The sequence below is a fragment of the Mustela lutreola genome, chromosome 15 (genome assembly GCF_030435805.1).
Source record: "Mustela lutreola isolate mMusLut2 chromosome 15, mMusLut2.pri, whole genome shotgun sequence".
NCBI classification, from domain to species: Eukaryota; Metazoa; Chordata; class Mammalia; order Carnivora; family Mustelidae; genus Mustela; species Mustela lutreola.
In genome coordinates this window covers 3,424,121-3,450,141 of record NC_081304.1, presented here as the reverse complement: position 1 = coordinate 3,450,141, position 26,021 = coordinate 3,424,121, and the positions used below count along the sequence as shown (strand labels likewise).

The window sequence follows — 26,021 nt, the reverse complement described above, 5'->3', positions numbered from 1 at the left end:
CTGCGGGGGGTGCCCGCCAGCAGCAGGGGTCTCTCCGAGGGTGTTTGCGGAGACTGGAGGTGGGTGATGTGTGGATGGGCCAAAGTTTGTGGCCAGCTCGGCCCTTTATCACTGGCCAGGCAACAGTGCTGACAAGGCAGGTCCCTTTTCCTTGGGGAGTGGCAGTGTCTTGGAGTTTCTTATCCTCACGCTCACGGTTGTCATAGGCTTCTGTCTTTCTGTCCGTGAGGGGAAGAAGCGAGCATTCTCCTGAGAGTGGGAGCTGGCTCAGCCTGTGGAGTGCTCTGGCCGGGGGCACAGGTGGCCGATCCAGGACCCACCTGCTGCCCTTGGAAGACACATGGAAGTGGGGAGAGCAGCCCTTTCGCGAGCTGGGGTTAGAGACTCTGAACCCTGTGCTGCTGACTGGTCCAAGGCCTGGAGAAGCGGGGGGAGAGCCTCATTTCCTCACCGGGGCAGGGACGCAGGGTGGTTCCCAAAGGGTCAGCAGCTGCCTCGGCGCTCCGTCTGTGGGGTGCGTCCAGAGGAAAAGAGAAAGTTGCTGAGAATGCGTTAGTGCTTTTGTGGGACTGTGTGTTTGGTGGCCTGTACTTGGGAGCCCCATGCCATGCGTGTGCGAGCGGGGCGGCACTGTACACTTCTCGGTCTGTGACCTTTCCAGCGAACCCTTTCCATGGAGGGGGCCAGCTTCCCTCGTGAGTCACCGGAACACAGATAACGCTGCTGTGGGCCAGACCTCAGAAGCCTTGGCTGTTGACTTTGTGAAGCTTTTATTCTCCAGTGTTTGGGAATGACTGTTGCGAAACTGTGGGAGCCTTTGTTGCTGGATAAGGACACGGTAACTGCCTAGTCTCTGGGACCTGCCTTTTGCCATGTGGGAATCCTGTCAGCGGCCCAGTGGGCCGGGGTGCCGGGAAGGCCTTCACGACTGGGGGCCAGAGGAAGTGGTAGCGGCTGTGTTCTGGGTGGCCAGTGCAGAATCCAGCCGCTCAGCAGGTTTCTTGCTACCGTGAGGTTTCCAGAAAATGAAGAAGCCTCACAGCTGAGGCTCCTCCAGTTAGAGTTGGTGCGAGAGGGGCAGGGCTGCAACCTGGTGGGGTCCGCTGGATTTTTGATGGGTGGCAGAGAGGCCTCGGCCTGGGAGCCCCTGCCCTGGGTCAGTACACTTGTGGGTGTGAACCAGGCCTCGGGCCAGGACCAGTTCCCCGTGGATCTGGGTTGATTTGTGGAGGCAAGTCCCCCAGGCCTGGTCCTGGTCCCTCTCCCTGACCTCCTGAGTAAGGGGATTGAACCCACATCCTGGATCTGGAGGGAAGCCGGACGGGTTGTGGTCAGGAGCTGTTATCCCAAATGGCGTATTTGGGATATTTTCCTTTTCTTCCCAAACCTGAGTCCCATGGGCTTCAGGCTGTGGGAGGGCGGCAGTTCACACTGCTGCGGCCCTTCCTTCTCCAGAGGCACGATGATTTCTGTGCTTGTGAAATGCAGAAACGCATTTCTAGATCATTCCACCTGTATACTTGGATGCTGGGCCTGTAACCCCCCTGCTCCCGCCAGGTGGTCCTACAGTGCCTGATCCTGGGACTGCCCTGCCACACAACCTCCCCACGGCCCAGAAAGTCCCTAGAATCCCGGCTGCCCGTGTCCTTGCTCTCCTGTTCTCCTTGGGGAGATAGAGGGAAGGGCCCTACTCCTGTCGCACTGGGCGCTGGGAGTGGAAAGGTATTTTTATCAGAGTCCGAAGCCCCTCCCTTCACTTAGTACACACAATCAAAACTGAAAACTTCCTGGTTTTGTTCAGAGAACACGGTTTACCACTTGTGACCCAAGAAAGACTCCCCTGGCCAGCATTGTAACTGACCAGCTGACTTCCTTCTCTGGCCCTGTTGTGGGGTCTCTGAGGAACTGTAAGTGTCTCTGGTGATTTAATTGAAATCTTGGCTGAGTATTCGTTTGAAAGCATGAAGCTGGAGCCGGGTCTGTGGACACTTCTGCAGGCCTGCCTCCAGCCCGCAGGCGGCTCCTCCATCAGGGACGTCCAGCCAGGGACTGGGCCCTCGCTGCCGGCACCCAGGTGCCCGCTCAGCTTGGAAGTGTGTGGACCCTGGCTTCGAGAGAGAGGCGAGGGTGTGAGCCTGAAAACCATGCAGGAGAAATGAAGTCGGGCTCCTGGGGCTGTCCAGCCCTGGACAGGAAAGCTGTGGACACTTCCCGTCGTGTCCTCTGTCCCCCCCGTTCTTGCTGGGTCGTCCCTGCCCCCAGGGAAGCGCGCCTTCGGTTCCCGGGGCGGTCGGAGCGGCAGCATCCCAGCGCTCCCTCTGGCGCCCCTGGGCCCGTAGTCGACCCTGTTTTCAGGGCCATTCTCTCCGGTCCTCATGGTGGTGTGGCGTCATCGGGATTTTCTGGACAAAAGGATCCAAGATCCAGAGAGTGATGGCTCTCTCCCCGCCTAGTGGTGGGAACCAGTGGGTAACTTCCTGACCCTTTCGTCCGATACCTTAGGATGGAAACACGGGACTTAAGGCGTGTGTCGTTTAGGAAGGTGTTTCCTCTCAAAGATGGTAAGCACGGTTTAAGAGAAGGTTTATGTGAGTGTCTTTAAACTTGTTTTTAAATATAAAATAAACATTCATTGTAAAAATTCAGAAAGATTGGAAGGTGCCTGCCCCTCCTTTCAGAAACGTCACAGAAGTCACTCCGAGGATTCCCTCTCGTTTTGTGTGTGTGGAAAGGCATGACTTGTCTTTTTAACAGAGCTAGGATTATATTCGTGGTTGTCTTCTAGAACGCGATTGTCTTGTGGTGCGTGCTGGCTTGTCATATGGGTTTATTATCTTTAATTAGTTGTGGTGGACATTTAGGTGCTTTCCAGTTTTTCCCGGTCATGAGCGGCACTGGGGTAGACAAGATCGCAGAGATCCTGGGTGCGTAGCTCTCCCTTGGGATAAATCCCTGCAGCTGGGGCTTCTTAAGGCTTTGACACCTGTTGCCAAGTTGCTCTCCAGGAAGATGTGGGGACCCCATGTGCGGCGGCAGAGCGCACTCTGTCGGCCTCTGTCGGCTCCGGGCACCACGTTCACAGAACAACTCTGTGCCAGCTTGAGAGAGGAGAAACCCTGCCATTTCAAGAACGTGTCTTTAAGTTGTGCAGCCAGAGTGAGGGTGAATTTAGGCTTTTCTCCAGCGGCTCTCAGGCGGCCTCCCCTGCCTGACGCAGCAGCCCCCCTGCCCCCCAGCGCCTGAGCCGGCTCCATGCGGGACGTCGGGGCCGTGGGGCCACGGCACCCAGAGCTGCAGGAGACCCTGACGCCTGTTTGTTCTTCCCCCTCAGGAGCAGGAGCAGCTCTACCTGCGCTCAGGTGTGGTGTCCTCCGCCACCTTTGAGCAGCCCAGTCGGCAGGTGAAGCTGTGGGTGAAGATGGTGACTCCGCTGATTAAGAACTTCTTCTGAGGACAGACAGGTGCTGTCTTGCGGGGCTGCATGTGGGTCGGGGGGTTCTGTCCTAGGGTGGTTGCCGGGATGTCTCGCTAGGGCCCAAGGGCTCTGTCCTGCGGGTCACCATGGGTATCATCGAAGTTTTCCAGGCCCGAAGCTCGATTGGGTGGTCCTTTCCCTTCACACCGGCACCACGGCTTGGGCCGGCATCGTGAAGTGGGGCCCAGGGCGGTGGGAGCAGGAGGGACGCTCGGTGACAGGTCCCGCTCTGCCCTTAGGGATGGAGGCTGCTGCTTGGCGCCCGGAGCCACTGGCTGTGGCCCACAGGGGGACGCGAGCAAGGTTCCCATCACATGTGCAAATTTAGAGAGGAATGTACTACTAGCCGTCCGACACGGTGCCGCGGTTTCCCGCCTCGCTTCCCTCCTGAGCGGCGCTTTGACTCTCCCGTTTCTGCTGACGTTTACGTGCCGCTCTGTATCTCTGGACAGTGTGTGTGTCTGGCCGCCCCCAGATCTGAAGTCTCACAGACGCCCAGGCCAAACGCTGTACCAGTGTTCTGGCTGAAGTGTGAGCCAGCAGAAACCCCGACCACCTGCACGGTGTCAGTCGCCTGATATTTTTTTATTACAGTTTTTCCATGTGTTGGACTTGAGGTTCCGGGTAAGGTCCAGACCTTGTGTGGGACGGTGACGCGTCACCTAAGTCTCTTTTTGTCTGTGGGCTCCCCTCATTTTTCTTTTTTCTTTGCAATTTTTTTGTGGAAGAGTGAGCCTTATTTTTACTGCATCTGCCTAAAACACGGTGTGGGTCATCATCTCACAGCTCAGCATCTTCAGAACACGTAGCGTGTAGATTCGTCTCAGGCCTGGCTTTCCGCCTGCCCCAACTGCCCTGTGTCTCCAGGAGCAGATTTCAAAACCTTGCTGCCTAATCTCTGCATCTCCAGGTGCTTGAACCTTGCACAGAGAAAGACCTTCCTGAGAGAAGGCCTTTGGGGCCCCCGGCTGTGGCAGCTCTTCCTTGGGCGGGGGCAGTAGCTTTCCACCCTGCCCGAGGGCTGGCGAGGGCTGGCGGCTGCTGGTGGTCCCCTTGGGGGGCTCTGGAAGTGGGGGTTGGCCTGTCCGCACAGCCTGGCTGTGCCTGGGGTGCTCCAGTGTTAGAAGCACCTTGTCAGTGCATCTGCAGCCCCCCCACCCCCAGTGGGCCGGCGGATCTGCAGGCTCTCGTGGCTGGGAACCGGGAGCAGGGGGGTGGCAGTGGCTGTGGCTCTGCTGTTCTGGGGCAGCGGTACGTCACTTAACATGTTTGCTTTCGAACTAGTTATTAAATTGTCCTGTGGGACAAGTAGACTAGAGAAGCCAAAAGAATGAGCCAGGGGCACTGGGTTTCTGTTTGGAGAGAGGCTTTCGGTAAACAGCGTTCACATCCTGCAGATTCTTTTGGACCGGAGTCAACATCGTGCCACAGCCCGGCTTGAGCAATCGGGGCCTCTGCCCTCCATGCTCGGCTGCTCCCTTGGTCTCTGCGGACCGTCTCCGGACCCCCCAGAGGCAGGGGCTCCAGGGCCCATAGCACCTAGAGAGGCACAGTCCCTGGGTCCCTGTCACTGGATTGCAACCCAAAGGTGAATCATCTCTTGGAAATCTGGGCTGGGAAGTCGTTTTGTCGGCTAACCGCAGTATGTGCGGAAGAATGGCTGTTTTATTTCAGATTCTACAGGCAAAATTGCAAAACCTTCCCATTTTGTGGTTATTACCAGGGATTAAAAATGAGTTGCTTGATGGCCACTGGTAGTTTTTTCTCTAGTCCCAGGAGTGGTGGCCACTGGCTTTGCAGTTCTGCCGCGAAGGGCAGCAGTGACCCCTCCTGGCCAGCAGAGGGGCCACCCAGCAGCCACTGCTGTGGCTCCACCTTCCTGCCATGCTGCCCCAGAGGGGTTGGACCCTCAGCCTCCTGCTCCCTGACCAGGATTTGAGGGGCGTTTTTCCTTCTCTTTTTAGAGCCCCACCAGGCCCCAGGGCTGTTGTGATTGTTACCCTGAGAGTTAGGTCTTGGGGAGTCTCCTCTCTTGTGGTTCCAGTGACACTGTTTGGGAAACAGTAGTCACAAAACTTCAGGATCAGATTGAACTTAGCCTGAGGCCAGGTGTTCCTGGAGGACCCCCTCTGCCCTGCATGAGAGCCCGAGAACATCAGGGAGTCAGGCTTCCCCTAGAGTTAGCAGGCTGCCAGCTGCCTTTCTCGCGCCCCTGCCGTGCCGGCTCACCACTCCCCTGCTCGTCTGTAAGCCGCCAGCCCGGCCAGCCCCGAATGGCAGCCTGCTCACTTGGCTGGAATGGCCATGAAGAGTCAGGGCCCGAGGCGTCAGCCAGGTCATCCCACGGCAGCCCCGGGACCGGCACGCACCAGCCCTCAGGTGTAGTAGGTCAAGTGCTTGGGGCGCTTCTCCTCCGGCCGGTGGTTTTCCGTAGTCCTGTCTCTCTGGACAGGTTCCGGGACCTGAAACAGATTGGCTGGGGGATGGAGCAGAGGGTGGGGTTCTCGATGTTCCTGCATCCGCTGCAGCACGTGTCCCCCGGGGAATTCAGGACCCCCGGCTGACAAACAGCGGCTCTCTGCTGCTGGCGCTGTCTGTGCCTCAGCAATCCCGGCCGCAGTCGGGGTGTGGTGGGGACTCCCCAGGATGTGGGGACTGCGGGGGGGGAGGAAAGGAAGGCACCGTGCCTCCTGGAAAGGGACTCCCGGCCTCTGGGAGTTACTGTGGATATGATGAGCCTGTCACCTCTGAGGACGCACTTGAAGGTGGGCCCGGGAACCGAGTTCACGGTGTTCTGTGCGCATGCTCAGGAAGTGGGTGGTGGATGGGGCCAAGTCACGTCTGGACTGGCCTGTCTCAGTGCCTGGGACCCGGGAGGGAGGAGACTGTCTGAGTCAAGAAAGGTTCTCGGTCCTCGGGAGAAGGGAACGGCACCTCTGGGGACTGTGGAGGTGGCAGTTCCCGTTGGTGTGGAACGCTCTGGCCCCATGCTGGCAGGGCGCTTGCGTGGCCCATCGGGCCAGGGCCCGTGGCTGCTGTGCCCACACCTCTGAGTGGCTAGTGGGCACGGGGACGTGGGCCTGACCTCCGGGCTGCAGGGCTCCTGGGGGGCTTGCCTCAGCGGTGGGAACGGGAGGCTCCCAGCCCCAGTGAATCAGACGAGCACCACTTAGTGATGTTACTGTTTTAATCTGGCCCGGCCCCCCTCTTCTGTGCACCTCCCTTTCTGGCCCGCCCATCTTGACATGCTTCCAAGATGCCAGGGTCACTTAGAACAAATAGCAACTATTAATTCCTGTAAAAATAAGTAACAGTTACGGGGCTGAGTTTCTAATTGTCAGCTTGAAGTTGGGGCTCGGACCCGGCCTGGGGACCCAGAGCACCAGCTACACTAGACCTGTAAGAGCAGGGCCACGGCCGCCAGGATCCACTTGGCGGCCTTCTCTTTGGTCTTGAGGTTAAAGGTCCAGACATAAGTGGGGCCGCGGATGCGTGTTTTGTACACGGGACACTCATAGATGTTCTTGGTGTCCATGCGGTCCACAGGAATGGCCTTGATGAAGATGACGGGCATGGCCGGCGTCAGCTCCTTCAGCCTGGCCTCGGCGATGACTCCGGTCTGGGTGTCCCAGCGAGCTCCTGCAGGACAGCACCGTGAGCTCAGGGTGGCCTGTGAGGCCGTGCCTGGGTGCTGAGTGGCATGCTGGCCATGAGCTGGGGTGCTGGGGACGCTGGGGGCTGGGCCAGCGCAGGCACGGCCAGACGTGTGGCTGTGAGCATAGAACCCGGCAGAGTGTTGGGCCCTTGGGGACTGCGGGGACCCCGCCACGTGCCTCTGAGGGATGGCACCGCCTCAAGCTCTCGGGGCCACCTGTTCACGTATGTGGTGTTTTCGGAACCTGCCGGTCAGCCTTGTCAGCCTCAGAGGCAGGAAGTGGTGGCTCCAGCTGGAAATCCCCGGAGGCCACATGCACATTGCTCTGTCTGCGTGTGCACGCGCAGGTACCAATCTAGTGCACGCGCAACTTTGACTTGCCTTTAACCAAACTGCTATCATTTCTACTCAGCCTGTTAATGGTGTTTGTGTTTCCTGTCTGTCATTCCAAAATAAACATGGAGAGCGGCCTCTGTCGTGCTTGTCTCTGATGTGGGGACTGGGGAGCCCTAGCCCTTGCTGGCTAAGCCCTGATGTCCCACAGGTAAGGGGGTGGCATCAGTCGCCGAGTGGGACAGTTTGTGGTCTAAAAGCTGGCTCTCAGCCCGACAGGTCTAAGGGACCAGGCTGCCTGGCAGCCCTGTGGCATCCGCCAACTCAGGACGGGCTTGTGGGGGCAGCCAGTGCCCTTCGTGCAGCTCCTTGGCCGGTCCCCGCGGAGCTGGGACTGCGGTGGAAATGCTGGCACCCCCAGAAGTCCATCTGCCTCGGGCTCCCTGCCCCCAGGCCCTCCTTGGAGGGCCGTGCTCCTCACCACTCTGAAATAGGTGCTCGCTCCTGAGGATGCGCCTGCCGTTTCTGGCCCAACAGAGCCAGGCCGGCTACCCTCTGCTGCAGGTTTGGTCCCCCAATGCTGTCTGAGCACGCTTGGAGTCGTGCCGTCTCCACCAGCATCAGGCCTCGAGCTGACACACCCCTTTTGCCTGCCTCCGCCACCTGCCCCTCCCTGCTAGTCTCTGTCCTCCAGCCCCGCAGGACTGGCTCTGGAGGCTTCCTCAGACCCGCACTCTCATTACCTTCCATGAACAGCCCATACACGTAGGAGCCCTCCCGGGGCGGGGCCGTCATGTCCTCCCGGTTCCTCTTGGTCACTTCCACAGACAGACACATCTTGTCCAGCGGCCACTCGTTCTTCCTGGCCATGGACTGCATGATGGCCGTGAGGAAGGACTGGGGGTTGAAGAAGCCGGCCAGCCACACGGTGGTGGGCAGGGCGAAGTCCGTCGTCCAGGCCTCGAGCTCCTGGCGGAAACGTGTTTCAGCCGAGCCCGGTGCCCACGGCTCCCTTTCACACGAGGGACGGGAAGAGCAGGGTCTGGAGAGGGGCTTCTCGTTCGAGGACGTGTGGGGTCCCAGAGGGGGCGTTGACGAGGCGGCTCCCCTCATGGGTGCTGCAGGGGCCGTGGGCTCTGGCAGAGAGGGCTCTCGGGTTGCTGTCCCCTCCCTGATGTGGGAGGCGCCTGCATCCTGGGTGTCTGTGTGGCGCGGGCCGGGCCCTTCCGGCCCTGCTCTGACAAAGGCCAGGCCGGTAGGGGCCTCTAGGCCTTTGGCGGGGACACACTCCCCCTTCATAGCCCATGTTCTGCTGGCCCCGGGGGTGGGGGTCTGCTGGGACGCCTGGAGAGAGTGGCCTCACCCTGATGCGGAGCAGTAGGTCGGCATACCAGGCCGCCAGGCCCATCATGGAGGGGTAGGCCCGGGCCACCCATGGATCAGGCACGGTGTCATAGAACAGCGCCGTGGACAGGTCTTCCATGTCAGTCGTGATGGTCAGTTCCCCCTGAGACACACATGGGTGCGGTGCTGGGGGCACGTGGTCCTGGCAGGTCCCACGCCTTGTTTCTCTCACCCTGTCCATGCCACGAGTCCCAGGAAGATGTGCGCCCCCCAGCCCGGCGGGCCCGCAGCTCCAGACCCGGGAACCCAGAGGGAGCAGTGCCGCGCCAACACCCAGGGCCCGGGGCCCCGTGTCCCGCAGTGCCCGGCAGTGGCCCGCCCGCCTCCTGCATCCAGTGCCTGGGTCCTGGCTGTCCCATGTCACCTTCAGCCCCAGGCTCAGCTCCTTCAGCGAGCGGCGCATCTCGTTGGTGAGGATGTTCATTCTCTCACATTCCTGGAAGGCCACCACCACGTAGGGCGTCCTCTCGGTCGCCTTCGCCATGATCTCAGGCATGTTGAACATCTCCGGGACCCTCTCCAGGATCTCCTCCAGGATGGCCTTCACCTGGAAGTCAGTCCCCGACAAGCCCGTCACTGCCTGTGCCCGCCAGCCCCCGCCCAGCGTCCACGTCAGAGAGCCTGCCCCGGAGGTTCGCAGGGAGGGTTCCGGGAGCCAGGGGCGGCGGAGTTGCCTAAGGGTCAGGGTCACGGAGGTGCAGCTGCTTGTCTGACCAGAGGAGGGAATCTCCGCCAACAGGCTTTGAATGTTCTGGTCCTGTTGTCAAGGCCATGGGACCATACCCCTGGGAGCTGCAGGGCGTCCTAGCCTGGTTCCTGCAGACGTTCCCCAGTGTACAGGCTCCCCAACCCAAACCCAACCCTGGGTCAGATCAGCTGCCACCCATACGACTGTGACCTGCAGGTCTCTCGGGGCTTCTGCAGGAGCTTGCTGGTCACACCCTCTCCAGGAGGGGACGCACGCGGGGCTGTGTACAGCTCGGCCGCCAGAAGTCGTGAGGCCGAGAAAGGGCCATGAGGCCTCACAGCACTGAGGGTCTTGCAGCCCAGAACGGGCTGTTACTGGTTAAGCCCCATACGCTGCTGGCTGCTGACGGAGCTTGCCCAGAAGTTACTGAGCAGCGTGAAGGTGGTAACTGCTCACGGGGCGGCAGAGGCGATGCAGACAAGCGAGAACAGGTTAAAAGCTCTTAAGCTGCCTGAAGTTTTTCTGTTTCTTCAAGTGTTAATGGGATGACCCCTGGGGTCTTCCGAGCTCACGGGGAGGGGCTGTTCTGTTTCATCTGGGTAGGAGCAGGGCCCCCCCCCCCCCCCCCCCCGCTTGCTGCTTGCACACCAACTGTGCCAAGTTAGAGGCTGCAGAAAGTCAGGCCTGGGGTCGGGGGGACAGCCCCTGGGCAGCACCCCTGGGCCTGTTAGCCAGCTCGCAGCTCCATCCCGGTTTCTGGGGGTGCACGTCTCGACCCCAGGTTCCGGGCCCTGCCCGTTAAGCCTCCTGCCTTTTCTTCGCGAGACACTCCAGTGCCTGCCCCGGAGTCCGTCTCTTTGGGCTGCATTTCCAGGACGGTGCGGAACAGCTTCTCTGACGTGACTGTCAAGAAGCCAATCTCTGCGTTGGGGTGCAGGCCGTACAGGTAGGGACTCTCGGGGGGCAGGTTCTCATCGATGTACTCGTGGTAACCCTGAGAAGGGGTGGGCGTGGGCAGGCCGCTGAGGCTGTGCTAGCCAGAACCCGCCCGTCAAGCATTTCTGACCCAGGGTTCTGCCCGTGCCTTGCCCTCTCACAAACCCGCTTGGTTCTCAAACCCCCTTTCTGGCTGCCCCCTGAACCCCCCAGTTACATGAACCATCTCCATGTGCCCCCCACCCCCGAGGCTGTTTAGAGCTGGCTCTCACTTTCATTGCCTGGCTTCTTGGAGCTCAACCACGGATACCCCGTTTGCGACGTCAGGCTGGCCCCGGAGCTGGCCAGGACAGCAAAACCACTCCCTCACCTTGTAATCCAGGTTGGGGGGGATCTGAAAGCCTGGCGCCAGCAGGACCTCGCCCTCCAGCATCTCCGCCCGCACATACTCTGCCAGGTACGTCCTGCATAGCCGCCGGTCCCAGTCGTCCGTGATGTGGCCGCCGTACATGATTTCTCCAAACAGGTAGCGGAGGTCATCCCAGGGCACCTTAGGAAGGACGGAAGCGGTTAGAAGCGCCCTGGCCCTCGGGGTCCGTGAGATTTGGCAGTTAGCCGTTAGGGCATGGCCCAGCTTCTCCCGTCACCCCAGCTCCCGCCTGGCCCGCCGCTCTGCAGTGTCACCAGGTCCAAGGCTCGCCTTCCATCCCCCCGTTGTCCGGTGTCTGACCCGGCGGCCAGCCCCTCCTTGGCCGTCTCCTGCCTCTGGCTCCTTTGGTGAGGGCTGCCCTGCTGCTCCCCTCTGCCTGTGGCCTGGCCTCTGCCCTGACCATGACCACTGGCCGTGTGCCAGGACCTCCAGCTCCACAGGCCAACCCTGCAGCCCCCATTCCCTCCCTCGCATGGGCCTCTGGTGTCTCCCTAGCTCAGAAGCACGTGGGCACTCATGACTGTGTGCACTGACCACCTGCCCAGAGCGGTTCCACTCTGTGGTGACGGGGTGTCAACGCTTAGGCACCTTTTCTTTCGGCCACAGGGCCCATCCGTCACACCTTCACGATGTCTCCATCGCTGGGCCTCCCTTCCGGTCCCGCGGAGCTTGCTGGCTTCGAGTTCCCAGCAGCTCCGTACAGCTGCGGGCCCCGCGGTGCACTCTAGACGGGTGACACGGCGCCCAGAGCGCAGCCACCTGGCCTCACGCTCAACCCAGACCGCTGCTCCTCGCCGCCGCCTCCACGAAGCCCTGGGGGTGGGCTCTGGCTGCCAGGTGCCAGCACGGCACACCCGGCCGGAGCGTCTCGGGAGCTGCAGACAGCGGCACGTATGTGATTCCAGGTTTGCGAACGGCCATGGAAGCGAGATTGTTCCGGCAGACGGTCATCGTGAGAATGGCGAACGCTAAGCTGTCCTGTGCGCTCGTCTGCTCCGTGCTTTTGCCGGCGGCTGCCGGCGTCGCGCGTTTTGGTGCAGGCGGATGGCCTCCTGACCCGGCGGATGGAGTGAAGAACTTGTGGACTCAGTGGCCTGATTCGGTGTCCTGAATTTCACTCGGAATGTTAGTGTTCTCTGAGTTGTCCTTTAGCGACTTCTCGGGGCGTGCGGAGCTGCGTGTCTGCGTCTGTGCGTTTCACTTGTTGCTTCCTCAGGCCCCTCCGGCCCCGGGGCTGCCTCCCAGGGACGCCCTTCCCTGCGGAGCGGGGCTGTGGCTCTAACGAGCAGGGGCGGACACCGCCCGTGTTCCCACTCTTGCCGGGGGAGCCCCCGAGCGCTTGTCAGAGACAGGGCACCCGGTGTCCCCTCGAGAGCCTGTGTCGGTCGGTTTCTGCTCTTGACCAATGCTCAGGACCGTGTCCTTTTGTCACTTAATGTCGTTGCGGCTGTGGCGCGGACAGAGGAGGGGTCATGCCACCATGGGCCCGGTGCGCCCAGGTCCCTGCTTGGCAGGACATGCGTTCCTGTCATTTCCTCCTGTCTGGAGGTGACTGAAGCGGACGGTGTGGCACCTCCTCCCCACCTCGGCTGTGTGTGTGTGTGTGTGTGTGTGTGTGTGTGTGTGTGTGTATAACAGGGCAAGTATCTGAATCAGCGTCTTCAAAAAACTCGAGCACTGTTCCTCCCACATAAATCTCCCCGGGAAACGTCTAGCCAAACCGCTCCCTCATGGCGCCTCCCGGCATCTGCTTCTTGCCAAGACCCGGGAGGCAGCTGCCAGTGTTCAGCTCAGCTCTATGCGAAGTGGACCCAGCCCTCCATCCCCGGGAGAGCTGTCTGCTGGCCCCTTCTGCCCTCCTGTCTTCTCCAGGCGTCGGTTTCGCCAGGAACCAAGCCGGTGCACCGCGTGCTGGGCTTAGACTTCGGTGATGGCAGGGCAGGGAGGCCCACCTCCTGCGCCGTCAGGGCCGGGGGAGCGGTGGGTGGTGGTCGTCGTCGGAGGTCGTCAGACCTTCTCAGGCCGCCCGCAGGGAGGGACGGGCACGGGTGTGTTTGCTGTCTTGCCCTGGCCCTGGTCTCCCTCCCCTCCGCTCACATCTTAAGTTTTTCACAGCAGAGTGGGAAAGAGGCAGGTGTCCCGGGGCCAGCACCCCTGCACCCGGCAGGGCAACTTTCCTCACCCAGCCCCCAGAGCTTGAGCCTCGGTGCCCGGGAGGTCTCAGCGAGTGAGAAGCAGAGCTGGGCTTCAAGCCTGGGGCCCTAGACCCCAGCGCCTTTCGCCACCGTGCCGCTGGCCGTCGGGATGGGCGCGGCCTGGTCCTGCTGCTGGTCCTCCTGCCCCTGCCTGCCCCACCAGGTGTCACCGCTGCTGTGCCACTGATCCATCACTGACGATTGGGGGCTGAGTGAGGAGGAGCCAAGGCTCCTGGGCTGCATAGGCGCCTGCCTCCCCTGGGGGCCCCAGGCCGTGCTGTAGAGTCTTTGAGGGGACTGGGCAAGGCCCCTCTCCGTCCGCAGCTTCTCCGTCCTCCGAGGCCATCCGCAGAGCACTTAGCACGTGTCTCCATCGTCAGGAAAATCAGAGCGGTGCCCGCGTGCTCCAGGGAGACTTTTTGTTTTCTGTCTGGACCTGGGCTCGGTCACGGACACTGACCGCGCACTAGGGAGGCCCCTCCTCGTCCCTGCCCCCCAGAGATGCCTGCCCCCCCGGAGTGTGCTAGCAAGGCAAAGAATTGCCAGACGGTTGACAAGTGTCGCAGGGCTGGAGGCCAGGGACAGGGCGACTGTCATCCTGGCTCATTTCTGGGTGGAGTCTTGGGACTTCTGGTTTTCAGGTTTTGTTCGGCTTAGGATGCTGCGGGATGCGCCCTACACCTGAGCCCTGGACAGTGGACGGGGGCGGACGGGGTGCGGAGAACCCCTGGGGCACCAGGCACACCCTCACCTTGGTGTTGGCCTCCAGGTAGTTGTAAAGCACGTTGATGGAGATGGTGAGGTCCCCGTTGTTGAAGGGGTACGACCGGTTCCAGCCCTGGGCCCCAAACTTGCGCCTCTCGGCCACCACGGCATGGAAGTAGCACAGGGCAAAGAGGATGCACTTGAACTCGATCTCCTTGGTGCACATCTCCAGGGTGTCCTGCAGGAGAGGACCCAAGTCCTGCCTCTGCTGGCTGCCTCACAGGTGGCAGGAGGGGCGAGGGGGACCAGCCGGGCGAGGCCCAGGTCCACGGGGCTGGAGGAGAGAGCATGCTTTCTCATCTTTACTTCCTTCAGAAATTCAGTTCTACCACTTAAGTATTGACTACGCGTCAAATTAGGCTGCTTTCTAACAAGATACTCGCAGGCGCAGGACATGTCAGGACTTCTTTAGCGAGAAGTACCGTCCGTTGGCCCTGGTCAGCCCTCCTCGCGGCGCGCACGAACGGTATTGGTGAGCTGTGCGCTCTCTGCACGATGTGCTCTGCGAGTGCGTATGTGTAGGTGCTCCCAGGCGGCAGGGGTGGCAGCCTTAGAAAAGTTTTAGACTCCATTTGGGAGCTAAGTGTGCGCCTCCAGAAGGTTTTGGTGGAGGACGGAAGATCAGGTGCCAAGAGGTGAAGAAAAATGCTAGGGGCTTGCAGAAGGGGGCAGGGCTGTGGGGGCAGGGCAGAGGGAGGTTTAGACGCGGAGGGAGGGGTCACGGGAGCTGTCCCACTGAAGCAGGGCGGGGGCCCCGCTGGGGATTGTCTCCTGGGAAGCACCCGAGCCCGGCACACTGCCTTCCAGCCCCTTCTGAGGGGCTCCGGCAAACCCAGCACCTGCTCTGCATTGAGCCCTGCTGACTCGCCGGTGATGAAACGGGTTACAATACGCGTTTCTGGTTCTTTTTAAAGCTGTAACTTGACTGCCTTTTGCACTGTGTGCATCTGACAAAGTCTTCCAGGCCTATATTGACGTGTGGCAGGAGGTGGGGGCGTGCGCATGCTGGGGGTGGCCTGGCGCGGTGAGAACCAGCGTAGGGTGTCCCCAGGGCTCCAGGCCACCGCCGCCTCTCTGTCTGCGGGGCGCGCACCCCGGAGGGGAAGCCGCCTCACCTGGGTGAAGAGGTCCAAAGCCTTGTGCAGGTTGGCGTACATGCCCGTGGGCGGCTCGTTGGTGATCTTGATGGCATTTTCCAAGATGCCCTGGGGGATGATGTGGGACTCGGGGCTGGGGGCGGGCTCGGCGCTGATGAATACGCGGTAGTCCTCGTGGCTGCCGGCGCTGTAGCGCTCCAGCTTCTTGTCCAGCGCGCTCAGCCACCGCGCCACGAGGTGGATGTTCTGTGACCAGGACCGGGTCTTAGCGCCCTCGCTGTCCTCCTACCCCTCCCTCGAGCGGTGGCCGCGGCCCACGCTCCCCCGGGCCCCAGGCGCGCCGGCCAACTTCAGCTGAGCTGCTGAGGCTGGGGCGTCTGTGCTCGTACTCGGTGAATTCAAGACCTCCCACCTCCTGGCGGGTCCTCCCCGGCCTCCCCAGCGTCCCCAGCGTCCCTGGTGTCAGGCTGACGTGACATGGCCCCCACCCCTGCTCTGAGGTTTGGGTAGAAGGAATGGCAGGAAGCTGGGGGTCCCCATGCAGGAGCAGGCTGGACCATGCGGACCGAGGTCGGCTCACCTGTGCAGGCCGGGGAGGCCCGCAGGTGCTTGCTGGGGTCCAGGAAAGGGCCGCGCTGGGGGTCGGGCTAGGGGTTACCCAAAACGTGGACAGAAAACGTCCTGGGCCCCTAGGAGGAGGGGCCTTGCCCCACATGAGGAGGAGGATGGGGGCGCTTTCATCCCCTCTGGCGTCTGGGCTTTATAAGGGACGCCTCTGTAGGGAAGCTCTGGCCTAAAGCCGGCGTCCTCACACCACCACGGCCCGCCGCGCTACGGACCGGGCACAGGGGATGTGGTGCGGGAGCCGCCAGGGGCCCCGTACCTGCAGGATGACCCAGTGTCCCATCTCTGCAGCCATGTCCAGAGCGTCCTCCGCCACCACCTCCTGTCCCTGCCCCAGGGACACGTTGTGCAGTTTCCCGTTGTCTATGGTAAATCCCAGCTTCTTCCCTGAAGGCGGGCGAACAGGAAGCACGTGGGGCCGCGGCCGGAGGCGGCCAGAATCCCAGCCCTCCCCCCTCCGTGTGGCGTTGTGGTAAAACACACAGAACTTCAGACTGGCCCGTTGCAGACCCACGGTCAAGCGCACGGTTCAGTGGCATTTAATGCCGTCGCCGTGTTGTGCGGCCCTGTGGCAGGTTCCGGCACCCTCCGCCCCGCCCCCGGCAGCTGCTCGGCTGCTCTGTGTCTCCGTGTATCTGCACATTCCGGAGCTTCTGATACACGGAAGCCTGGAGCCAGGGGCCTGGGCGTCCGGCTGGGGTTCCTCTCAGCACAGTGTTTCCAAGGCGCATCTGCAAGATTGATGGCTCGGTTCCGTCCCACCGTGTGGCTTCGCCGTGCTAGGATTGGCCACTCGGCAGTGGACGGACGGCGGCTTTCACCTGCCTTTTCGCCCTTGGGGGTGAACAGCCCTACGGCGTGTGCGCTTCCGTACTGGTTTTCATTCTCAGGGCGCACACCTGACGTGGGGTCGCAGGGGCCCGGGTGCACGGGTGTGTCCCCTGCCAAGGACCTCACAGCCTGCTCTCCGCACGGCCGCCTCTCTCTCCCAGGCTTGTCCGTTTCTGTGTTTCCTCACGGGGGTGCAGGGGCGCCTCGCAGTGGCTCTGACGCGCATCCCGGGTGACGGCGGATGGGGCCGCCCCGCTCTGAGGCCCCCCTGGCCGGCCACACTTACCCAGGGCTTCCACGTCTTTGAGGGGGTCGACGCCCGGGGAAAGGATGAAGAAGATCGCCGTAGAGGGGCTGCTCTCCTCGTAGGACTTGGAGAACTCGACGCTCCGGCCCTCCACGAACTTGCTGCCCATCTTCTCCTCCACGAAGTTCCTGAGGGAGACGCGCCGGGTCAGAGCCGCAGGCGAGGGGCAGGGGTGGGCTGGGACCCCTGGCGGAGGGGCCCTTTCCTTGGTGGGTTTTCTTTTGTTTTATCTCTTTAAGGAGTTTTATTATTTTACTATTTTTAAAAAGATTTCTTTAGAGAGAGAGAGAGAGTGTGAGTGGGGGAGACGCCGTCGGGGAGAGAGAGAGAACCTCAAGCAGACTCAGCGCTGAGTGTGGAGCCCGACCCAGGGCTCGATCTCGCGACCCTGAGACCATGACCTGAGCTGAAATCAGGAGCTGGATGATTAACCAGCTGCGCCCCTTAAAGATTTTATTTTTGGCAATCTCTGCACCCAGTGTGGGGCTTGAACTCACGACCCGGAGATCAAGAGTCCCTGCTCCTCTGACTGAGCCAGCCGGGTGCCCTTTGGTGGACTTTCTTAAGCAGAGCAAGGTCTCAGACCTGCAGGCAGCCTTTTCAGGGGCTTTCCTCTTTGGGTGGGGGGGGTGTCGGGGGAACGGGTGCTTCCCCACCTCTGTCCCTGGCGGGCTTTGCAATGCGCGGTTCCCTGGAGTGGCCCACGTGCCGGCGAGTGAGAGGTGGTCTCCTGTGGCCCCGTGTTCAGAGGCTCCCAGGACCACACACCTCAGTATGGCCACAGCCCAGGGCATGTCAGGTGAGCGCGCCCAGCAGCAGGTGGCCCCGGGGCCTCCGAGCCCACTGTACTCGGGGGAAGGGGACGGGTTTGGCGATTTCGTGTCCCACACGCTCCGTTCTGCTGTCCAGGAAGGGCCGCGGGAAGGAGCGGAACACAGATGGTTCTCGCCCACCCTGGCGCTCTCCCCCGACTGGGGGTTTGGAGGAGGAGGGAGGTTCTTGGTGAGTTCAAGGACTGCAAAGCATGGTTCATCAGAAAAATCACAGGAATTTAGATGAAAAATCTGTCTTTACAGAAGCAGCTGTGTTCCAAGCCCCAGACTTACTTTCTTGACCCTTACAAGTCCAGGGTCCGTTGGGGCCCCCTCAGGGGAAGTGTGTGTGGTGTGACCGGCAGAGCCTCTCCACCTCCCCGTCACAGAGGGCCGGCTTCCCACATTCTGAGTCATTCCCGGCACCGAAATACTAAGATTCAGTGTCTTTAAAAGCAGCGAGTCAGTGTTTGACAGAACAGTGGGAGGGAAGGGCTCCTGGAGGGGCCGCCCCACACCCTCCGACTCTGTGGGGACCTCAGGGCCAGCAGGACTTCCTGGGGAGCCCCTTATCAGGATTCACCCCCCGCTCTGGCCTCCGCTGGCTTCTGTGCAGCTCCCTGAGCTGACACAGGCCCCAGGCAGGGCGGCGGGGCTGCTCCTCCCGAGGCCCTGCCCAGCCATGCTCGGTGCCGGCCTTGGGGATCGACCCGGAACGTGGAGGCTAGCATCCAGGAAGGACTTCTGCAGTGTCCCAAGTCCTGCTCTAGACGGGAATGCCGCCAGTTCCCCGTTGCTGCTGATGCCAGGCCAGGGGGTCCTTCTCTGCGGGGGGACTGATGCTGTCCAGCATGCTCCTGGTTCCCACAGGCTCTGCCACTCTGGGCACTGAGTCCTTGGCAGAGGGGAGCTGGGGTCAGCTCCCAGCTGCTCCCCAGGAGCCCCGGGCCGTCTGTACCACAGAAGCTGCACTTTTGGGGGGAAAGGCAGTTTGCTGGCCCCCGCCTCGCTGCTCCAGGCTAATCGCTGCCGTCTCTGGGCCCGTGAGCCTCCTGGTGCCGGGGTGTGGGCCAGCTGAGGCTTTGGCCCCGGGCACACACTCCGCCTCTGGTGTCTGGGGCCGCTATGTTATTCACTGTGGACTTGAATGCCCTTGCTCTGAAGCTCCACGGCCCACACGGAATGTGGTTTCCCAGACCCTACAGACATGTCACCGAGCGGGGCTTGGGGTTGCCCCAGCAAAGCGCACAAAAGCCTGAGGTACTTCCTCCATCCAGGAGTCCTCGGGCCGTCACACGTGCGAATCCGGGTGAGGCGCCACCACGCACCGGGGGCCGTGGGCCTGGACACCCGGCCGCGCTCCGCTCCTTGGTCGATGTCCCTGCTGTGACGGCCAGGGGTCCTTCCCCTCGACCTTTCCCGAACTTAGTCCAAACTCCTTCCTGCACGGCCGGCCTCTGCAGCGGGGCTTCTCGTCGGCTTCCACTTCCTGCCGTCCTGCCCGCGCCCCCCCCACCCATGGAACCAAACGGACGTGCTCTGCGAACAGCTGGGCGTAGGTTGGGTCTCTGCTTTGTCAGCAGGGAGTTTGTTCAGGACACAGGTGTCTCTCGGGGCATCTGCTCTGGGGCAGCAAAGACCACAGAAAGGCAAAGACACTGTATTGTGTCCGAGAACGGGTGTGTCCAAGAACGGGTGCTGGGCTTGACTCGTTGTCGGCTTCGTCCTTCCTGCAGTGTCTCCTTCCTCCCTCCCTCCTGTGGCATCTCCGTCCCCTTCCTGTGGCACCTCTGTCCCTCCTTCTATGGCATCTCCATGCTCCCAGGTCAGCCTTGGGTCAGCAGGAGGGACACTCTCCCCCACTCCAGGAGAGGGTAGATGGGACATCTCAGATGTCACCGTGGGGACCGGCGCAGCGTTGTGTGAGGTCGCTGCTCCCGGAGTCTTTCTGTGGACATGACAGGCCCAAATGGAGAGTGAACAGGACGAAAGGCCACGGTGATTCATTTTCCAATTGTGCGGGGGCTCCAGGGGCGGAGAAATTATTCATAAAATCAGAACAATTCTCTCTGCAAATGAGCCTAAGCTGGCCCGAGAGTTCACTTGAAATGTAGCCACTGAGGGCATGCGGGTCCCCGGATGACGGCGACTCAACCCTCATCTGCTCCCCACTGCGTCCTGAGGGGCCCCGTGTGGCCTTACAGTCGGTGACGCCCACACTTGGAAGACAGTGTTGGCTCAGGGTTGGGGCGTCGCCCTGTTTCCCCTCACTGGTCCCTCAGGCTGGTGGGAGGAGGAGGGGCGGGGAGTGCCTGTGCGTGTGCGTGTGTGTGTGTGAGCGTGTGCACGTGTGTCCTGGCGCACCCCCTCCCCCGCCCGGCCCCTGGGGCGCCGCACTCACTTGACGGCGTACGTCATGCGGTCCGGCCGCATGCACCTGACCATGCACAGCTTCTGCAGGGCCGTTTTGTTCTTCCACTCCTTGGGGAAGATCTCCTTCTCGGGGGCTTCCGACTCCACCAGCTTCTTCCACCGCTTGGCCGACCCTTCGATGTCGCTGTCCAGGTTCTTGAACTCCTCCATCTCCGACAGGGCCTGGGGGCGGGTGGCCTCTCAGCTCCCCCCGTGCCCCCCTGTCCCGGCGCCGGGAGAGGGTGGCCACCTGGCCGGGCCCAAAAGTGAGTGGCCAGCACCCCCGAGGGCCAGGAACACAGACAGAGGGTCTAGCGTAGGCACCCGACCCCGGCCGCCCCTCCCAGGGGCTGAGGGACAGGGGCTGGGTCCATCACGGGGGCCACCGCCTTCAGGCCTTCTGACCCGAGACACAGGGGGCCCCTGAGTGCTTGGGCCTAGGTCAGAGGAACTGCCTGGACGCTGGGACCGCCGGGATTGGGGGGCGGCAGCGGTTTCGGGGCAGCCCTGGGTCCACCTGGGGCCTGTCGTGGCTCAGCTCGCAGCCAGCAAGAGCCCTCTGCACCTCGGCCCCAACTCTGGGGCCTCCCCGGGTCCCTGGATGTCTGTCCCAGCGCGAGCAGCGGGACCCGCCGCAGCAGGGAGCGTCCCGACACCAACCTTGATGCCGCCCCAGCCCTGGTGCTGCAGGAAGTCCACCGGCGACACGACCCCAGCCTTGAAAGGGAACCGCAGGAGGAAATCCAGCTCCGCTGGGTTCAGCTCTTTCTTCATGGACAAGACCTGAGGGGACGTGGGGGCCGCTCAGCGTCGGCTCACAACCGGGTGGAGGGGTGGTCAGCGGCCCCTGCAGGAGTGTAGCAGACCTTCTTGGTGATGGTCATGGTCATGGGTGCAGACGCAGGACCCACCCACAGCGTCCTCACCCCTGGAGGAAGCGCTGTCCTGCCCCTGGGTCCGGATGAAACTTTGCATCCACCTTGGTTTGGCGTGATTTTCACTTATGGCAAAATACACATGACATCTACTATATTAACCCAATTGAAGTAGGACATTTTAGTAAGTTCGTGTGTACAGTCACCACCACTACTTAGAACCAGAGATTTTCCATCTTCCCGAGGGGAACCCCTGAGCAGTGCCCCCTGACCCACCACCAGCCTCTGGTGCCCCGGCTCTGGGCCCCATCTGCCTGGATCTGCCTGTTCCGCACAGTCCATGTCTCGGGGATCCTGCCAACGTGCCTTCCCCTCTGGCTTCTGCCGAGGTTTGTGCACACCGTAGCGGGGGTCGGTCAAGCTAGGGGGTGCGGAGAAGGCGCGTCTGGCTTCTCCGCTCATCCTCTGATGGAGACCGGGGCTCCGTCCACCTTGTGGCGGGGGTGAGGAGAGCCACTAGGAGCAACCTACACAGGTCAGTTTTGGGGGGCACACACACTCTCAGGGGGGTTTTCTGGGTCATGTTCTAGGTCTCCGTCCTCGTCGCCCACCAGCTCTCGGGGCCTCCAGTGGGCTGGGTCTCGGGTCCCAGATGGACGGCAGGGGACCCGGGGCCGCTGCACACACAGGGCCCCGCGCGGCTTCCCTCGGACGCCGCAGAACAAAGACTTTCGCCTGCGTCAGACTGCTGCGTGCACGTGCTCTCTTGCTCTCTCTCTCTCTCTTTTTTTTTTGTGTGGAAAGAAAAATCTCTTTGGAAAATTAGGGAAAGCCTCACGCCCTCCTCTCAGCGGGGAGAAACCTCACGGAGGGGTTGCCATTCAGGGACTCGCAGATAAAAGCAGCCCTCCTCGAGCTGGACCCCGATGGGCAGTTTGGGTGCAGATGGAAAGCAGCCTTCTAGAAGCTCTCGGGAAACTAGTGTTTCTCACTATACTTGCAAGATGCCGTAAACAAAATGACCGTCGGGCTGTTTCGATTCAGGGGAACGAAAATCTGAAACATCCCAGCAGGTCCGTATTAACAGGAGGAATATTTATTCCTTTGTGTCTGTTTCCTTAAGAAACGGCACTTGGCATCCACGGAGGGTAACCTCCGACGCAGACTGCTCCGCAGGCAGCATGTGAATGTGGTAGAACGATATTTCCTCGGAAAGTTCTCCTTAACAGACCTCCCCCTCGGGGGCTCCCCTTAAAACAATGCCTCGTATCGACAAGACAGAGTCCCAAGCACATCCGGCAGTGGGGACGGGAAGGGCAGCCAACACTGCCCTGGGGACCGGCCCTCGGGCGCTGCCGGCGCCGCGGGCTGCAGAACCCCTTGGAGCGGGGAGGCCAGACGCACCTGGAAGGTGACCTGGGCCAGGAAGATGAGCTTGTCCCGCTCGAAGAGCCCGCGGGCCGTGTACATGTAGACGGAGTAGGTGATCTCGTCCGTCAGATTGACCACTCGCTGCCTGACCTCCTCGGCGGGGGCTGTCCTCTGGATGGCCTTCTCGAACACCACGTTGAAAGCCTGGGGAGGGGAGCACGGAGGCTTGCGCAGCTGGACCCCGAGGCCGCCCCACGCTGCCTGCCGGAGCTCTGTGGACGCCAGGGCCCTTTGGCCCCGGAGCCCGGCCGTGGCTGCACCTTGAGTGAGAACTGATAGATGGGGTTGATCTTGTTGAGGTCGTTCAGGATGAAGTAGAGCAGGGACGCCCTCGCCGCCGCCGGCCGGTAGTTCTCTCTGGCCTCGTTGATTTTAACCTCTGTGGTTTTTGCCTCTTTCACCTTAAAACAAATGGGGCTTGAGTGGGACGCGTGGGCGGACAGGGCCCGTGTGCAGTGGCCTCCCCCTGCGAGGGACTCGTGCTGGGCGGGGCCTGAGCCCCTGCTGCCGGCCCTGGCTCCCGGGGCTGGGGGACATGGGTGGCCGCGTGGCTGATCCTCCCAGCGGCCCGACTGGCTGTGCGGTGGCGGCCCCTCCGTGTGCTCTGGGGGAGCACGTTGCCGGCCCGGGAGGCAGCCTCTCACCTTCTCCTCGATCTCATTGGCCGTGTGCTTGGTGGTCTCCAGGTTCTCCACCAAGGCCGTGTCCCCCAGGAAGTTCCCCGACGCGGCTGACAGCCGAGCCAGCAGGGAGTCCTCCAGCTCCTTCAGAACAATCTTGAATTCGTTCTGGGACTTGGTGAGGTTCGCCTGTGGGAGGGACAGTGCGCCGGGAGCACGGCTCAGCCGAGGCAGCCACGGGACGGGAGGAGCACCACGAGGCCGACACGTGGGAGCGGGCCACCGGCAGCCACGTGGCCAGGGCGCAGGGACGGTCCAAGTCCGTGTGTGCTGACGGCCGCAGGGTCCCGCAGCTGAGACCATGCCCAGGGGACAGCTATTCAGGGCACGGCCATCCAGGCTCCACAGACGCCTCTTCTGTCTGAGAAGCAGCTGCTGGGTTTGGAGTTAGGTCCGGGAGGTCGCGGGGGAAGAGCGGCTCCTTCCGTCCCGTGGTGGGATGGGCTGAGGCACATTCAGGGAGCTGCATCGGGCAGCCGCTGCCCCGTCAGGGGAACCTCGCGGTGACCCCAGTGGCCCGCCCTGTGCCTAGTGATGTCAGGCCCGCCCGTACCTTCAGCAGTTCTAGATCCGGGCGCTCTTTGGCCACCACCGCGGCCAAGAGCTGGTCCTCGAGCCCGTCCCTGGTGACCAGGAAGTTGATCAGGGTGCACTGGGCTTGCATCTCCGGCTTGTAGTGGGGGTTGAAGTACTTGGTGTGCAGGATGAGACGGAACTTGGGGTGGTACTCCACCTCCTTGTCGCCGATCTTGATGAACCTGGCCGTTGGGGGAGGGAAGGGTCAGGGGGCGCCGGCAGCAGCAGCACCAGCCTCCTGGTGCCCCCAGCCTCGCGCTACCACGAACCCTCCTCTGGTCACTGGGCAGGGACCGTGTCTCTTCTTGCTCTAGTCTTCCTCTAGCCTACAGCCAGGACCCTCTAGCGGCTGCACCTGCTCTCTCTCTGGCGGGTTTGTCCGGATCTTCCTGGGGGTGCTCTCAGCGCCCGCGGCCCATCGCACTCCCCCGGGAGTCGGTGCGGAAACACGCCGCCCGGACCCCACTCCAGAGTCACCAACTTCGGAGAGATGCTTCTACATTCTGGAAGCTCCCCCGGGGAGTCGGGAGAGTAGCCAGGGCCAGAAGCTGGGTCTGCCGGTCCACTGCAGGGGACCCTTCTCTCTCTCCTGCTCTTTCTGGTCAAGCCCACTTCTGGGGGCCTCTGTGATGTCACCCCTTGGGGATCCCCCCTCAGCCTCTTCTCAGAGGCTGGGACATCAGCACATTTATCAGCTACCTCTGCTCTGGGCTTCAGCACACAGCCCTGTTTTTACCAGTGGCTCAGACCTGCTCTGATGTTTCCCTTTTTTAAAAAGTTGATTGAATTTTTCTTTATATTAGAAAAGTAATGCAGGCTGAACACACCTAGCAGTGGACGGAGAAGCAGAACGAGGCACACCCACCCAGCGGGCTCTGCTGTAAGAGCAGCGCGGTCCTGCCATGGGCCGCACAGGTGAGCCCGGAGCCTGCGGCGCCCGGGGAAGGCAGCCAGACAGGAGAGGGCACAGACCACATGACTCCCTTCTAGGACGCGTCCAGAGCAGGGAGGTCTGCGGAGGTGAGAGCATGAGGGTGGGCACCAGGGTCCCGCAGCTCGGGGAGGGCGCGGGGAGTGGGTGCGTGGGGAGCACGGGGCTCCCACGTGGGGCAGGACCTGCACAGCCCTGCGAGGGCCCCGAGGGCCACTGTGCTGGTCACTGTGAAACGGCTAATTTTTTTTTTTTTTAAAGATTTTTTTTTAAATTTATTTGTCAGAGAGAGAGAGCGTGAACACAGGCAGACAGAATGGCAGGCAGAGGCAGAGGGAGAAGCAGACTCCCCGCCGAGCAAGGAGCCCGATGTGGGACTCGATCCCAGGACGCTGGGATCATGACCCGAGCCGAAGGCAGCTGCTTAACCAACTGAGCCACCCAGGCGTCCCTGAAACGGCTAATTTTTATGGAAGGAAGATTTCACCTGAATAAAAAAACAGAGTACTACAGGCACAGGGTTTGTAAAACGCGTGAAAAAGAAGAACAGCTTGACCAGTGGGGCACCTGGGTGGCGCCTTCTGCTCAGGCCATGATCCCGGGGTCTTATGATCGGGTCCCGCTTTGGGCTCCCCGTTCAGTGGGGAGCCTGCTTCTCCCTCTTCTCCCTGCTGGTGCGCGCTGTGTCTCTGTCTCTGTCTCTGTCTCTGTCTCTCTTTCTGTGTCAGTGTCTCTTTCTCTCTCTCAAACAAATAAACAAGATCTCAGGAAGGAGAAGCATGACCATCAAGGATGGCCGCCACAGGCTATTGCGAGGAGATGCTGGCGTCGCCGATCCTGACCGGGATGCGGTCCCACAGCTTCCTGTCTCTCTGGGGACCAGGGTTTTGTCAGAGACCCTGCTGCCTACCAGGACGGCGGGGCAGTTCCCCGAACCTCCTCCCTGTGCAGAGGCCACAGCCGCCACGGAGCGTGGTCACGTGGCTCACGCAGGCTGAACTGTGAAGGTGGAACCGGAAACTCACTTTCCCTTTTTAATGGTGTTCCTGCCGAGCAGCGGGTCCAACACAGGGTCCACGGTTTCCCCGATGTTCTCGATGAGCAAGATGTCCCCTTCAGAAATGGCCTGCTCGATGATGTCCAGGTAGCTGTGGGCAGACGTGGGGCTGGGTGAGGACATGGGCCCAGAGACGGCCCCCCTGGTCGCCCCAGGAGGCAGCCCTTGGAGCGAGAAGACACTGGAAGGCAGGTGGCCGAGGGGCCAGCTGCTCTCCCCTGGGGGCCCGTGGCAGCGAAGCCCCAGCTGTTTTCACACCTGTGTCTGGTCCCAGGTCCCCCATCCGCCAGAAAGGCACATGGTGTGACCTTAGTGACCACCTGTGATGAGGAAATGTGTCCACTGGAGACGAGAAATGAGAAAACAGCCTGCCTGAAGCCTTGTGGCCGGCAGGTGGCCGGGTGGGCCTTGAGCCTGGGTGAGCGTCCCCTTCCCGGAGCGGCAGCAGGTGGTAACGGAGGGGCAGAGAGGAGCCCCGAGGCTCCTTCTTTCCTGCTGGCTCTGTTC

General features: G+C 61.7%; 2 protein-coding genes across 11 annotated transcripts in view; one reads left to right on the top strand and one right to left on the bottom strand.

Moving 5' to 3' along the window:
- Positions 1 to 7,600, top strand: part of PGS1 (phosphatidylglycerophosphate synthase 1) — a 35,617-nt gene extending 28,017 nt beyond the window's left edge. For 2 of the 5 annotated variants that reach the window (XR_009348205.1, XM_059149929.1), the window contains 2 exons: positions 3,332 to 3,461; positions 7,022 to 7,600. Coding sequence is in view for 2 of the 5 variants with exons in the window: in XM_059149929.1 (XP_059005912.1) it covers positions 3,332 to 3,451 (120 nt within the window). In the remaining 3 variants the exon portion in view is untranslated. Of the gene's footprint in view, positions 1 to 3,331; positions 3,462 to 4,872; positions 6,572 to 7,021 lie in introns of those variants that run through there. The other 3 variants (XR_009348206.1, XM_059149930.1, XM_059149931.1) reach the window with 2 other exon arrangements.
- Positions 6,572 to 26,021, bottom strand: part of DNAH17 (dynein axonemal heavy chain 17) — a 90,445-nt gene continuing 70,995 nt past the window's right edge. For 2 of the 6 annotated variants that reach the window (XM_059149924.1, XM_059149925.1), the window contains 16 exons: positions 25,483 to 25,605; positions 23,504 to 23,708; positions 22,915 to 23,079; positions 22,531 to 22,671; positions 22,244 to 22,414; positions 20,625 to 20,747; positions 19,954 to 20,147; positions 16,720 to 16,868; positions 15,862 to 15,989; positions 14,997 to 15,224; positions 13,868 to 14,059; positions 10,862 to 11,041; positions 10,367 to 10,549; positions 8,827 to 9,414; positions 8,207 to 8,432; positions 6,572 to 7,114 (listed from right to left, as the gene is read on the bottom strand). In XM_059149924.1, coding sequence (XP_059005907.1) covers positions 6,867 to 7,114; positions 8,207 to 8,432; positions 8,827 to 9,414; positions 10,367 to 10,549; positions 10,862 to 11,041; positions 13,868 to 14,059; positions 14,997 to 15,224; positions 15,862 to 15,989; positions 16,720 to 16,868; positions 19,954 to 20,147; positions 20,625 to 20,747; positions 22,244 to 22,414; positions 22,531 to 22,671; positions 22,915 to 23,079; positions 23,504 to 23,708; positions 25,483 to 25,605 — 3,244 coding nt within the window. In that variant the 3' untranslated portion in view covers positions 6,572 to 6,866. Of the gene's footprint in view, positions 7,115 to 8,206; positions 8,433 to 8,826; positions 9,415 to 10,366; positions 10,550 to 10,861; positions 11,042 to 13,867; positions 14,060 to 14,996; positions 15,225 to 15,861; positions 15,990 to 16,719; positions 16,869 to 16,909; positions 19,501 to 19,953; positions 20,148 to 20,624; positions 20,748 to 22,243; positions 22,415 to 22,530; positions 22,672 to 22,914; positions 23,080 to 23,503; positions 23,709 to 25,482; positions 25,606 to 26,021 lie in introns of those variants that run through there. The other 4 variants (XM_059149926.1, XM_059149927.1, XR_009348204.1 and 1 more) reach the window with 4 other exon arrangements.